Source organism: Lampetra fluviatilis, unplaced genomic scaffold (assembly GCF_964198595.1).
Source record: "Lampetra fluviatilis unplaced genomic scaffold, kcLamFluv1.1 SCAFFOLD_394, whole genome shotgun sequence".
Taxonomy (NCBI): Eukaryota; Metazoa; Chordata; class Hyperoartia; order Petromyzontiformes; family Petromyzontidae; genus Lampetra; species Lampetra fluviatilis.
The window spans coordinates 1-17,569 of NW_027620936.1; the positions used below are offsets into that span (position 1 = coordinate 1).

The 17,569-nt window shown below is 52.8% G+C and overlaps 1 protein-coding gene across 1 annotated transcript in view; it reads left to right on the plus strand.

Annotated features, from left to right (window-relative positions):
• Nucleotides 1–1,454: 1,454 nt before the first annotated feature.
• LOC144954554 (syntaxin-2-like) overlaps nucleotides 1,455–17,569 on the plus strand; it is a 56,387-nt gene continuing 40,272 nt past the window's right edge. The window contains exons 1-3 of the mRNA XM_078885025.1: nucleotides 1,455–1,549; nucleotides 3,801–3,909; nucleotides 8,211–8,284. Of these exons, the coding sequence (XP_078741151.1) occupies nucleotides 1,502–1,549; nucleotides 3,801–3,909; nucleotides 8,211–8,284 (231 nt within the window). The 5' untranslated portion in view covers nucleotides 1,455–1,501. The remainder of the gene's footprint in view (nucleotides 1,550–3,800; nucleotides 3,910–8,210; nucleotides 8,285–17,569) is intronic.

Here is a 17,569-nt window from a genome sequence, read left to right on the forward strand (position 1 = left end):
GGGTCTCTGTGTGAGTGAGTCTCTGTGTGAGTGAGTCTGTGGGTCTCTTGTGTGGTGAGTCTGTGGGTCTCTGTGTGAGTGAGTCTGTGGGTCTCTGTGTGAGTGAGTCTGTGGGTCTCTGTGTGAGTGAGTCTGTGGGTCTCTGTGTGAGTGAGTCTGTGGGTCTCTGTGTGAGTGAGTCTGTGAGGGTCTCTGTGTGAGTGAGTCTGTGGGTCTCTGTGTGAGTGAGTCTGTGGGGTCTCTGTGTGAGTGAGTCTGTGGGTCTCTGTGTGAGTGAGTCTGTGGGTCTCTGTGTGAGTGAGTCTGTGGGTCTCTGTGTGAGTGAGTCTGTGGGTCTCTGTGTGAGTGAGTCTGTGGGTCTCTGTGTGAGTGAGTCTGTGAGTCTCTGTGTGAGTGAGTCTGTGGGTCTCTGTGTGAGTGAGTCTGTGGGTCTCTGTGTGAGTGAGTCTGTGGGTCTCTGTGTGAGTGAGTCTGTGGGTCTCTGTGTGAGTGAGTCTGTGGGTCTCTGTGTGAGTGAGTCTGTGGGTCTCTGTGTGAGTGAGTCTGTGGGTCTCTGTGTGAGTGAGTCTGTGGGGTCCTCTGTGTGAGTGAGTCTGTGAGTCTGTGTGAGTGAGTCTGTGGGTCTCTGTGTGAGTGAGTCTGTGGGTCTCTGTGTGAGTGAGTCTGTGGGTCTCTGTGTGAGTGAGTCTGTGGGTCTCTGTGTGAGTGAGTCTGTGGGTCTCTGTGTGAGTGTGTCTGTGTGTGAGTGAGTCTGTGTGAGTGAGTCTGTGGGTCTCTGTGTGAGTCCTGTGGGTCTCTGTGTGAGTCTGTGAGTCTCTGTGTGAGTGAGTCTGTGGGTCTCTGTGTGAGTGAGTCTCTGTGTGAGTGAGTCTGTTGGGTCTCTGTGTGAGTGAGTCTGTGGGTCTCTGTGTGAGTGTGTCTGTGTGTGAGTGAGTCTGTGGGTCTCTGTGTGAGTTGTGTCTGTGTGAGTGAGTCTCTGTGTGAGTGAGTCTGTGGGTCTCTGTGTGAGTCTGTGGGTCTCTGTGTGAGTGAGTCTGTGGGTCTCTGTGTGAGTGAGTCTGTGGGTCTCTGTGTGAGTGAGTCTGTGGGTCTCTGTGTGAGTGTGTCTGTGTGAGTGAGTCTCTGTGTGAGTGAGTCTGTGGGTCTCTGTGTGAGTCTGTGGGTCTCTGTGTGAGTGAGTCTCTGTGTGAGTGAGTCTGTGGGTCTCTGTGTGAGTGAGTCTCTGTGGGTTGAGTGAGTCTGTGGGGTCTCTGTGTGAGTCTGTGGGTCTCTGTGTGAGTGGGTCTCTGTGTGAGTGAGTCTGTGGGTCTCTGTGTGAGTGAGTCTGTGGGTCTCTGTGTGAGTGAGTCTGTGGGTCTCTGTGTGAGTGAGTCTGTGGGTCTCTGTGTGAGTGAGTCTGTGGGTCTCTGTGTGAGTGAGTCTGTGGGTCTCTGTGTGAGTCTGTGGGTCTCTGTGTGAGTGAGTCTGTGGGTCTCTATTTTGTATCTCAGATCTCGAAGCGATGCTGGATGATGATTCCTGCACCAGGTTACGGATGAGGAAAACCACTGTGAGTGACACACACACATACAGTGACACACACACACACAGTGACACACACACAGTGACACACACACACACAGTGACACACACACACACAGTGACACACACACAGTGACACACACACACAGTGACACACACACAGTGACACACAGTGACACACACACACACACAGTGACACACACACACACAGTGACACACACACACAGTGACACACACACACAGTGACACACAACACACAGTGACACACACACAGTGACACACACAGTGACACACAGTGACACACACACACACACAGTGACACACACACACACAGTGACACACACACACAGTGACACACACACACAGTGACACACACACAGTGACACACACAGTGACACACACAGTGACACACAGTGACACACACACAGTGACACACACACACAGTGACACACACACACACAGTGACACACACACAGTGACACACACAGTGACACACACACAGTGACACACACACACACAGTGACACACACAGTGACACACACACACACACAGTGACACACACACACACACACAGTGACACACAGTGACACACACACACAGTGACACACAAACACAGTGACACACAGTGACAAACACAGTGACACACAGTGACACACACAGCGACACACACACACAGTGACACACACACACACAGTGACACACACACAGTGACACACACACACAGTGACACACACACAGTGACACACACACACAGTGACACACACACAGTGACACACACACAGTGACACACACACACACACAGTGACACACACACACAGTGACACACACACAGTGACACACACACAGTGACACACACAGTGACACACACACACACAGTGACACACACAGTGACACACACAGTGACACACACACAGTGACACACACACACAGTGACACACACAGTGACACACACACACAGTGACACACACACACACAGTGACACACACACACACGTGACACACAGTGACACACACACAGTGACACACACACACACAGTGACACACAGTGACACACACAGTGACACACACAGTGACACACACAGTGACACACACAGTGACACACACAGTGACACACACACAGTGACACACACACAGTGACACACACACACACAGTGACACACACACAGTGACACACACACACAGTGACACACACACACACAGTGACACACACAGTGACACACACACACACAGTGACACACACACACACACAGTGACTCACACACACACACAGTGACACACACACACACACAGTGACACACACACACAGTGACACACACAACAACAACAACAACCGCCATTCGCCACTAAGTGGCGGTGACGTCACTACGACGCTTGTGCCAGGCCATGTGCACCCTGAGGCCACGTGAAGTGTCGAACGCCCGCTGGCAAGAGGTCACGGGCAGACCCAGCAGGTGCCACGGGTCGACTGACTGAGATGACCGAGATGACCGAGATGACTGGCTGATGCACCACCTGTGCCCCCTACTGTGCCAACTTGCTGTGCTTTAGCCGCCCGGCGCTCCGCTCGTTGTTGTGAGTGTCGCTCCTCCGCCCTCCGTTGTTGTTGGAGGGCGACTGCCTCCAACTGCCCAGTAGCGTCCTTCACGAGCCTCCTCCTCCACAGAGGCCGATCTTGACACCGCTGGTACCAGTCATAGGCACTCACACACAGACTCACTCACTCACCCACCCACTCACCCACCCACTCACCCACCCACTCACCCACTCACTCACCCACTCACCCACTCACTCACCCACCCACTCACCCACCCACTCACCCACTCACCCACCCACTCACCCACTCACCCACTCACCCACTCACCCATCACTCCATCTCTTCTCTAGCCCGTGCCGCGCCCGTTTAGCCCCCTCGATCCGGCCGAACAAACGCTGTTTAGGCATGCGGTGGCTGGGCATGCGGGCTACATGACCCAGTGTGTGTAGGTGCTGCTACTTGCTATTGACAGCACTTGCCCCTACAGCTTGCTAGAGGCTACACGGGGGACCTTTGCCTGTGTGTGCGTGCAGCACACGACGGCACTTGCCCCTACATGCTGTGTGAGGCCACCTGGGGGACCTTTGCCTGTGTGTGCGTGCAGCACACGACGGCACTTGCCCCTACAGCTTGCTAGAGGCTACACGGGGGACCTTTGCCTGTGTGTGCGTGCAGCACACGACGGCACTTGCCCCTACAGCTTGCTAGAGGCTACACGGGGGACCTTTGCCTGTGTGTGCGTGCAGCACACGATGGCGTCTCAGCGCTTTGTGGACGTCATGAAGGAATACAGTGGCCTGCAGACGGAGCACCGGGACCTGTGCAAGCGACGCATACTCAGGCAGATGGACATCTGTGAGTGGTGGGGTAGTCAACATCATCAACATCATCATCAACATCACTATCATACTCAGGCAGATGGACATCTGTGAGTGATGGGGTAGTCAACATCATCATCAACATCATCAACATCAACATCACTATCATACTCAGGCAGATGGACATCTGTGAGTGGTGGGGTAGTCAACAACATCATCATCATCATCAACATCACTATCATACTCAGGCAGATGGACATCTGTGAGTGATGGGGTAGTCAACATCATCATCATTAACATCATCATCAACATCACTATCATACTCAGGCAGATGGACATCTGTGAGTGATGGGGTAGTCAACATCATCATCATCAACATCATCATCAACATCACTATCATACTCAGGCAGATGGACATCTGTGAGTGGTGGGGTAGTCAACATCATCATCAACATCATCAACATCAACATCACTATCATACTCAGGCAGATGGACATCTGTGAGTGGTGGCCATCAACATCATCAACAACATCATCATCATCAACATCACTATCATACTCAGGCAGATGGACATCTGTGAGTGGTGGGGTAGTCAACATCATCATCAACATCATCAACATCACTATCATACTCAGGCAGATGGACATCTGTGAGTGGTGGGGTAGTCAACAACATCATCATCAACATCACTATCATACTCAGGCAGATGGACATCTGTGAGTGATGGGGTAGTCAACATCATCATCAACATCATCAACATCAACATCACTATCATACTCAGGCAGATGGACATCTGTGAGTGATGGGGTAGTCAACATCATCATCAACATCATCAACATCAACATCACTATCATACTCAGGCAGATGGACATCTGTGAGTGGTGGGGTAGTCAACATCATCATCAACATCATCAACATCAACATCACTATCATACTCAGGCAGATGGACATCTGTGAGTGGTGGGGTAGTCAACATCATCATCAACATCATCAACATCAACATCACTATCATACTCAGGCAGATGGACATCTGTGAGTGGTGGGGTAGTCAACATCATCATCAACATCATCAACATCAACATCACTATCATACTCAGGCAGATGGACATCTGTGAGTGGTGGGGTAGTCAACATCATCATCAACATCATCAACATCAACATCACTATCATACTCAGGCAGATGGACATCTGTGAGTGGTGGGGTAGTCAACATCATCATCATCATCAACATCAACAACATCACTATCATACTCAGGCAGATGGACATCTGTGAGTGGTGATAGTCAACATCATCACCATCAACAACATCACTATCATACTCAGGCAGATGGACATCTGTGAGTGATGGGGTAGTCAACATCATCATCATCAACATCACTATCATACTCAGGCAGATGGACATCTGTGAGTGATGGGGTAGTCAACATCATCAACATCATCAACATCAACATCACTATCATACTCAGGCAGATGGACATCTGTGAGTGGTGGGGTAGTCAACATCATCATCAACATCATCAACATCAACATCACTATCATACTCAGGCAGATGGACATCTGTGAGTGGTGGGGTAGTCAACATCATCATCAACATCATCAACATCAACATCACTATCATACTCAGGCAGATGGACATCTGTGAGTGGTGGGGTAGTCAACATCATCAACATCAACATCACTATCATACTCAGGCAGATGGACATCTGTGAGTGATGGGGTTGTCAACATCATCATCAACATCACCATCACTATCATACTCAGGCAGATGGACATCTGTGAGTGGTGGCCATCAACATCATCAACAACATCATCATCATCACTACTACAACTACCATCACAACCATCACTATCATCACTACCATCACTACCATCATCACCATCACTAGCACCGGGACCTGTGCAAGCAACGCATACTCAGGCAGATGGACATCTGTGAGTGATGGGGTTGTCAACATCATCATCATCAACATCACTATCATACTCAGGCAGATGGACATCTGTGAGTGATGGGGTAGTCAACATCATCATCATCAACATCACTATCATACTCAGGCAGATGGACATCTGTGAGTGGTGGGGTTGTCAACATCATCATCATCAACATCACTATCATACTCAGGCAGATGGACATCTGTGAGTGATGGGGTAGTCAACATCATCATCATCATCAACATCACTATCATACTCAGGCAGATGGACATCTGTGAGTGATGGGGTAGTCAACATCATCATCATCAACATCACTATCATACTCAGGCAGATGGACATCTGTGAGTGATGGGGTAGTCAACATCATCAACATCATCATCATCAACATCATCATCAACATCACTATCATACTCAGGCAGATGGACATCTGTGAGTGGTGACAGTCAACATCAACATCATCAACATCAACATCATACTCAGGCAGATGGACATCTGTGAGTGATGGGGTAGTCAACATCATCAACATCATCATCATCAACATCATCATCAACATCACTATCATACGCAGGCAGATGGACATCTGTGAGTGATGGGGTTGTCAACATCATCATCATCAACATCACTATCATACTCAGGCAGATGGACATCTGTGAGTGATGGGGTAGTCAACATCATCATCATCAACATCACTATCATACTCAGGCAGATGGACATCTGTGAGTGATGGGGTAGTCAACATCATCATCATCAACATCACTATCATACTCAGGCAGATGGACATCTGTGAGTGGTGGGGTAGTCAACATCATCATCATCAACATCACTATCATACTCAGGCAGATGGACATCTGTGAGTGATGGGGTTGTCAACATCATCATCATCAACATCACTATCATACTCAGGCAGATGGACATCTGTGAGTGATGGGGTAGTCAACATCATCATCATCAACATCACTATCATACTCAGGCAGATGGACATCTGTGAGTGATGGGGTAGTCAACATCATCATCATCAACATCACTATCATACTCAGGCAGATGGACATCTGTGAGTGGTGGGGTAGTCAACATCATCATCATCAACATCACTATCATACTCAGGCAGATGGACATCTGTGAGTGATGGGGTTGTCAACATCATCATCATCAACAACATCACTATCATACTCAGGCAGATGGACATCTGTGAGTGGTGACAGTCAACATCAACATCACTACCATCATCAACATCATCATCACTACCATCACTACTACTACCACTACTACCACTAACATCACTATCATACTCAGGCAGATGGACATCTGTGAGTGATGGGGTTGTCAACATCATCATCAACATCATCATCAACATCATCATCAACATCACTATCATACTCAGGCAGATGGACATCTGTGAGTGGTGGGGTAGTCAACATCATCATCATCACTACCAACATCATCAACATCAACAACATCATCACTACCAACATCATCAACATCACTACCATCACTACTACTACCACTAGCACCATCACTAGCACCACCACAACCACTACTACCACTACCATCACCACTACCATCACCACTACCATCACCACTACCATCACCACTACCATCACCACTACCATCACCACTACCATCACCACTACCATCACTACCATCACTACCATCACCACTACCATCACCACTACCACTACCATCACCACTACCATCACCACCACCATCACCACTACTACCACTACCATCACCACTACCATCACCACTACCACCACCACTACCACCACCACCACCACCACTATCACTACCACCACCACCACTACCACCACCACTACTATCACCACCACTACCACTATTATAACCACTACCACCATCATCACCACCACGTTTGATGATGTTGATGATGATGATGTTGACATGATGATGATGATGTTGATGATGATGTTGATGATGATGTTGATGATGATGTTGATGATGATGATGATGTTGTTGACGATGATGATGATGTTGATGATGTTGACGTTGTTGTTGACGATGATGATGATGTTGACGATGATGTTGACGATGATGATGATGTTGACATGATGATGATGTTGATGATGTTGATGATGATGTTGACATGTTGACGATGATGTTGACGTTGATGATGTTGATGATGATGATGTTGATGATGTTGTTGATGACGTTGATGATGATGTTGTTGATGATGATGATGATGTTGATGATGTTGTTGATGACGTTGATGATGATGATGTTTCTGATGTTTATGTTGTTGACGATGTTGTTGATGATGTTGATGTTGTTGATGTTGATGATGTTGTTGACGATGTTGTTGATGTTGTTGATGTTGACGATGTTGTTGACGATGTTGTTGATGTTGTTGATGTTGATGATGATGTTGTTGATGTTGACGATGTTTGTTGCACTCAGCTGGCCAGAACGTCACTGCAGAGCAACTGGACAGCCTCATCGAGAGTGGCACCTCTTCTGTGTTCACTCAGGGGGTGAGCACCTCACCCCTCGCTCACCCACTCACCCACTCACCCACTCACCCACTCACTCACCCACTCACCTACTCACTCAGTCACTCAGTCACTCACCCACTCAGGGGGTGAGCAACTCACCCCTCGCTCACCCACTCACCCACTCACCCACTCACCCACTCACCCACTCACTCACCCACTCACCCACTCACTCAGTCACTCAGTCACTCACCCACTCAGGGGGTGAGCAACTCACCCCTCGCTCACCCACTCACCCACTCACCCACTCACCCACTCACCCACTCACCCACTCACTCACCCACTCACCCACTCACTCAGTCACTCAGTCACTCACCCACTCAGGGGGTGAGCAACTCACCCCTCGCTCACCCACTCACCCACTCACCCACTCACCCACTCACCCACTCACTCACCCACTCACCCACTCACTCAGTCACTCAGTCACTCACCCACTCAGGGGGTGAGCAACTCACCCCTCGCTCACCCACTCACCCACTCACCCACTCACCCACTCACCCACTCACTCACCCACTCACCCACTCACTCAGTCACTCAGTCACTCACCCACTCAGGGGGTGAGCAACTCACCCCTCGCTCACCCACTCACCCACTCACCCACTCACCCACTCACCCACTCACTCACCCACTCACCCACTCACTCAGTCACTCAGTCACTCACCCACTCAGGGGGTGAGCAACTCACCCCTCGCTCACCCACTCACCCACTCACTCACCCACTCACTCACTCACCCACTCACTCACCCACTCACTCACCCACTCACCCACTCACTCACCCACTCACCCACTCACTCACCCACTCACCCACTCACTCACCCACTCACCCACCCACTCACTCACTCACTCACCCACTCACTCACCCACTCACCCACCCACTCACCCACTCACTCACTCACCCACCCACTCACTCACCCACTCACCCACTCACCCACTCACCCACTCACCCACTCACTCACCCACTCACCCACCCACTCACTCACCCACTCACCCACTCACCCACTCACCCACTCACCCACTCACTCACCCACTCACCCACTCACCCACTCACTCACCCACCCACTCACCCACTCACTCACCCACCCACTCACTCACCCACTCACCCACTCACCCACTCACCCACTCACCCACTCACTCACCCACTCACCCACCCACTCACTCACCCACTCACCCACTCACCCACTCACCCACTCACCCACTCACCCACTCACTCACCCACTCACCCACTCACCCACTCACTCACTCACCCACTCACCCACTCACTCACCCACTCACCCACTCACTCACTCACCCACTCACTCACCCACTCACCCACTCACCCACTCACTCACCCACTCACCCACTCACTCACTCACCCACTCACTCACCCACTCACTCACCCACTCACTCACCCACTCACCCACTCACTCACTCACCCACTCACCCACCCACTCACCCACTCACCCACTCACTCACCCACTCACCCACTCACTCACCCACTCACTCACCCACTCACTCACCCACTCACTCACCCACTCACCCACTCACTCACCCACTCACTCACCCACCCACTCACTCACCCACTCACTCACCCACTCACCCACTCACCCACTCACTCACCCGCTCAACCACTCACCCACTCACTCACCCACTCACTCACCCACTCACTCACCCGCTCAACCACTCACCCACTCACTCACCCACACGCTCACCCACTCACTCACCCGCTCAACCACTCACCCACTCACTCACCCACTCACTCACCCACTCACTCAGTCACTCACCCACTCACTCACCCACTCACCCACTCACTCACCCACTCACCCACTCACTCACTCACCCACTCACTCACTCACCCACTCACCCACTCACTCACTCACTCACTCACTCACTCACTCACCCACTCACCCACTCACTCACTCACCCACTCACCCACTCACCCACTCACTCACCCACTCACCCACTCACTCACCCACTCACCCACTCACCCACCCACTCACCCACTCACCCACTCACTCACCCGCTCAACCACTCACCCACTCACCCGCTCAACCACTCACCCACTCACTCAGTCACTCACCCACTCACTCAGTCACTCACTCAGTCACTCAGTCACTCACTCATTCACTCACTCAGTCATTCACTCACTCACTCACTCACTCACCCACCCACTCACCCGCTCACTCACCCGCTCAACCACTCACCCACTCACTCAGTCACTCACCCACTCACTCAGTCACTCACTCAGTCACTCAGTCACTCACTCATTCACTCACTCAGTCATTCACTCACTCACTCACTCACCCACCCACTCACCCACGCACTCACTCACTCAACTACTCACTCACCCACTCACTCACCCACTCACTCAGTCACTCACTCAGTCACTCACTCACTCACTCACTCACTCACTCACTCACTCACTCACTCACCTACTCACTCACTCACTCACTCAGTCACTCACTCACCCACTCAGTCACCCACCCACTCAGTCACTCACTCACTCACCCACTCACTCACTCACCCACTCACCCACTCGCTCACTCACTCACTCACCCACTCACTCACTCACTCACCCACTCGCTCACTCACTCACTCACCCACTCACTCACTCACTCACCCACTCACTCACCCACTCACCCACCCACTCACTCACCCACTCACCCACTCACCCACTCACCCACTCACCCACTCACTCACCCACTCACCCACCCACTCACTCACCCACTCACCCACTCACCCACTCACCCACTCACCCACTCACTCACCCACTCACCCACCCACTCACTCACCCACTCACCCACTCACTCACCCACTCACCCACTCACCCACTCACCCACTCACTCACCCACTCACCCACTCACCCACTCACTCACTCACCCACTCACCCACTCACTCACCCACTCACCCACTCACTCACCCACTCACTCACCCACTCACCCACTCACCCACTCACTCACCCACTCACCCACTCACTCACTCACCCACTCACTCACCCACTCACTCACCCACTCACTCACCCACTCACCCACTCACTCACTCACCCACTCACCCACCCACTCACCCACTCACCCACTCACTCACCCACTCACCCACTCACTCACCCACTCACTCACCCACTCACTCACCCACTCACTCACCCACTCACCCACTCACTCACCCACTCACCCACCCACTCACTCACCCACTCACTCACCCACTCACCCACTCACCCACTCACTCACCCGCTCAACCACTCACCCACTCACTCACCCACTCACTCACCCACTCACTCACCCGCTCAACCACTCACCCACTCACTCACCCACACGCTCACCCACTCACTCACCCGCTCAACCACTCACCCACTCACTCACCCACTCACTCACCCACTCACTCAGTCACTCACCCACTCACTCACCCACTCACCCACTCACTCACCCACTCACCCACTCACTCACTCACCCACTCACTCACTCACCCACTCACCCACTCACTCACCCACTCACCCACTCACTCACTCACCCACTCACTCACTCACCCACTCACTCACTCACCCACTCACCCACTCACCCACTCACCCACTCACCCACTCACTCACCCACTCACCCACTCACTCACCCACTCACCCACTCACCCACCCACTCACCCACTCACCCACTCACTCACCCGCTCAACCACTCACCCACTCACCCGCTCAACCACTCACCCACTCACTCAGTCACTCACCCACTCACTCAGTCACTCACTCAGTCACTCAGTCACTCACTCATTCACTCACTCAGTCATTCACTCACTCACTCACTCACCCACCCACTCACCCGCTCACTCACCCGCTCAACCACTCACCCACTCACTCAGTCACTCACCCACTCACTCAGTCACTCACTCAGTCACTCAGTCACTCACTCATTCACTCACTCAGTCATTCACTCACTCACTCACTCACCCACCCACTCACCCACGCACTCACTCACTCAACTACTCACTCACCCACTCACTCACCCACTCACTCAGTCACTCACTCAGTCACTCACTCACTCACACACTCACTCACCCACTCACTCACTCACTCACTCACCTACTCACTCACTCACTCAGTCACTCACTCACCCACTCAGTCACCCACCCACTCAGTCACTCACTCACTCACCCACTCACTCAGTCACTCACCCACTCACTCACCCACCCACTCACCCACTCACTCAGTCACTCACTCAGTCACTCACCCACCCACTCACTCACTCACTCACCCACCCACTCAGTCACTCACTCACTCACCTACTCACTCACCCACTCACTCACCCGCTCACTCACTCACCTACTCACTCAGTCACTCACCCACTCACTCACCCACCCACTCACCCACTCACTCAGTCACTCACTCAGTCACTCACCCACTCACTCAGTCACTCACCCACCCACTCACCCACTCACTCACCCACCCACTCACCCACTCACTCAGTCACTCACTCAGTCACTCACCCACTCACTCAGTCACTCACCCACTCACCCACTCACTCAGTCACTCACTCACTCAGTCACTCACCCACTCACTCAGTCACTCACTCATTCACTCACTCACTCATTCACTCACTCACTCACTCACTCAGTCACTCACTCATTCACTCACCCACTCAATCACCCACTCACTCACCCACTCACTCACCCACTCACTCACTCACTCACCTACTCACTCACTCAGTCACTCACTCACCCACTCAGTCACCCACCCACTCAGTCACTCACTCACTCACCCACTCACTCAGTCACTCACCCACTCACTCACCCACCCACTCAGTCACTCACCCACCCACTCACTCACTCACTCACCCACCCACTCAGTCACTCACTCACTCACCTACTCACTCACCCACTCACTCACCCGCTCACTCACTCACCTACTCACTCAGTCACTCACCCACTCACTCACCCACCCACTCACCCACTCACTCAGTCACTCACTCAGTCACTCACCCACTCACTCAGTCACTCACCCACCCACTCACCCACTCACTCACCCACCCACTCACCCACTCACTCAGTCACTCACTCAGTCACTCACCCACTCACTCAGTCACTCACCCACCCACTCACCCACTCACTCAGTCACTCACTCAGTCACTCACCCACTCACTCAGTCACTCACTCATTCACTCACTCATTCACTCACTCACTCACTCAGTCACTCACTCATTCACTCACTCACCCACTCAATCACCCACTCATTCACCCACTCACTCACCCACCCACTCACCCACTCATTCAGTCACTCACTCAGTCACTCACCCACTCACTCAGTCACTCACCCACCCACTCACCCACTCACTCACCCACTCACTCACCCACCCACTCACCCACTCACTCAGTCACTCACTCAGTCACTCACCCACTCACTCAGTCACTCACCCACCCACTCACCCACTCACTCAGTCACTCACTCACCCACTCACTCAGTCACTCACCCACTCAGTCACTCACTCACCCACTCACTCACCCGCTCACTCACCCGCTCAACCACTCACCCACTCACTCAGTCACTCACCCACTCACTCACCCACTCACTCAGTCACTCACTCACTCACCCACTCACTCAGTCACTCACTCACCCACTCACTCAGTCACTCACCCACTCACTCACCCACTCACTCAGTCACTCACCCACCCACTCACCCACTCACTCAGTCACTCACTCAGTCACTCACCCACTCACTCAGTCACTCACCCACTCACTCACCCACCCACTCACCCACTCACTCAGTCACTCACTCAGTCACTCACCCACTCACTCAGTCACTCACCCACCCACTCACCCACTCACTCAGTCACTCACCCACTCACCCACCCACTCACCCACTCACTCAGTCACTCACTCAGTCACTCACCCACTCACTCAGTCACTCACCCACTCACTCAGTCACTCACTCAGTCACTCACCCACTCACTCAGTCACTCACTCATTCACTCACTCATTCACTCACTCACTCACTCAGTCACTCACTCATTCACTCACTCACCCACTCACCCACTCACTCAGTCACTCACCCACTCAGTCACTCACTCACCCACTTACTCACCCGCTCACTCACCCGCTCAACCACTCACCCACTCACTCAGTCACTCACCCACTCACTCACCCACTCACTCAGTCACTCACTCACCCACGCACTCAGTCACTCACTCACCCACTCACTCAGTCACTCACGCACTCACTCACCCACTCACTCAGTCACTCACTCACCCACTCACTCAGTCACTCACCCACTCACTCACTCACCCACTCACTCACCCACTCACTCACCCACTCACTCAGTCACTCACCCACTCAGTCACTCACTCACCCACTCACTCACCCGCTCACTCACCCGCTCAACCACTCACCCACTCACTCAGTCACTCACCCACTCACTCACCCACTCACTCAGTCACTCACCCACTCACTCACCCACCCACTCACCCACTCACTCAGTCACTCACTCAGTCACTCACCCATTCACTCAGTCACTCACCCACCCACTCACCCACTCACTCACCCACCCACTCACCCACTCACTCAGTCACTCACTCAGTCACTCACCCACTCACTCAGTCACTCACCCACCCACTCACCCACTCACTCAGTCACTCACTCAGTCACTCACCCACTCACTCAGTCACTCACTCATTCACTCACTCATTCACTCACTCACTCACTCAGTCACTCACTCATTCACTCACTCACCCACTCAATCACCCACTCATTCACCCACTCACTCACTCACCTACTCACTCACCCACTCACTCACCCGCTCACTCACTCACCTACTCACTCAGTCACTCACCCACTCACTCACCCACCCACTCACCCACTCACTCAGTCACTCACTCAGTCACTCACCCATTCACTCAGTCACTCACCCACCCACTCACCCACTCACTCACCCACCCACTCACCCACTCACTCAGTCACTCACTCAGTCACTCACCCACTCACTCAGTCACTCACCCACCCACTCACCCACTCACTCAGTCACTCACTCAGTCACTCACCCACTCACTCAGTCACTCACTCATTCACTCACTCATTCACTCACTCACTCACTCAGTCACTCACTCATTCACTCACCCACTCAATCACCCACTCATTCACCCACTCACTCACCCACCCACTCACCCACTCATTCAGTCACTCACTCAGTCACTCACCCACTCACTCAGTCACTCACCCACCCACTCACCCACTCACTCACCCACTCACTCACCCACCCACTCACCCACTCACTCAGTCACTCACTCAGTCACTCACCCACTCACTCAGTCACTCACCCACCCACTCACCCACTCACTCAGTCACTCACTCACCCACTCACTCAGTCACTCACCCACTCAGTCACTCACTCACCCACTCACTCACCCGCTCACTCACCCGCTCAACCACTCACCCACTCACTCAGTCACTCACCCACTCACTCACCCACTCACTCAGTCACTCACTCACTCACCCACTCACTCAGTCACTCACTCACCCACTCACTCAGTCACTCACCCACTCACTCACCCACTCACTCAGTCACTCACCCACCCACTCACCCACTCACTCAGTCACTCACTCAGTCACTCACCCACTCACTCAGTCACTCACCCACTCACTCACCCACCCACTCACCCACTCACTCAGTCACTCACTCAGTCACTCACCCACTCACTCAGTCACTCACCCACCCACTCACCCACTCACTCAGTCACTCACCCACTCACCCACCCACTCACCCACTCACTCAGTCACTCACTCAGTCACTCACCCACTCACTCAGTCACTCACCCACTCACTCAGTCACTCACTCAGTCACTCACCCACTCACTCAGTCACTCACTCATTCACTCACTCATTCACTCACTCACTCACTCACTCAGTCACTCACTCATTCACTCACTCACCCACTCACCCACTCACTCAGTCACTCACCCACTCAGTCACTCACTCACCCACTTACTCACCCGCTCACTCACCCGCTCAACCACTCACCCACTCACTCAGTCACTCACCCACTCACTCACCCACTCACTCAGTCACTCACTCACCCACGCACTCAGTCACTCACTCACCCACTCACTCAGTCACTCACGCACTCACTCACCCACTCACTCAGTCACTCACTCACCCACTCACTCAGTCACTCACCCACTCACTCACCCACTCACTCACCCACTCACTCACCCACTCACTCAGTCACTCACCCACTCAGTCACTCACTCACCCACTCACTCACCCGCTCACTCACCCGCTCAACCACTCACCCACTCACTCAGTCACTCACCCACTCACTCACCCACTCACTCAGTCACTCACTCACTCACCCACTCACTCACTCACTCACTCAGTCACTCACCCACTCACTCACCCACTCACTCACTCACTCACCCACCCACTCACCCACTCACTCACTCACCTACTCACCCACTCACTCACTCACTCACCCACCCACTCACCCACTCACTCACTCACCTACTCACTCACCCACTCACTCACCCACTCACTCAGTCACTCACTCATTCACTCACTCATTCACTCACCTACTCACCCACTCACTCACTCACCCACTCACCCACTCACTCACTCACTCACCTACTCACTCACTCACTCACTCACTCACCCACTCACTCACCCACTCACTCAGTCACTCACTCATTCACTCACTCATTCACTCACTCACTCAGTCAGTCACTCAGTCACTCACCCACTCACTCACCCACTCACTCAGTCACTCACCCACTCACTCACCCACTCACTCAGTCACTCAGTCACTCACTCACTCATTCATTCATTCACTCACCCACTCACTCAGTTACTCACCCACTCACTCACCCACTCACTCACTCACTCAGTCACTCACTCACCCACTCACTCACTCACTCAGTCACTCACTCACTCACCCACTCACTCACCCACTCACTCAGTCACTCACCCACTCACTCACCCACTCACTCAGTCACTCACTCACTCACTCAGTCACTCGCCTACTCACTCACTCACTCACCCACTCACTCAGTCACTCACCCACTCACTCAGTCACTCACCCACTCACTCAGTCACTCAGTCACTCACCCACTCTCTCACCCACTCACCCACTCACTCAGTCACTCACTCAGTCACTCACTCACCCACTCACTCACTCACCCACTCACTCAGTCACTCACTCACTCAGTCACTCACCCACCCACTCACTCACTCAGTCACTCACCCACTCACTCACTCACCTACTCACTCACTCACCCACTCACCCACTCACTCAGTCACTCACTCATTCACTCACTCATTCACTCACTCACTCA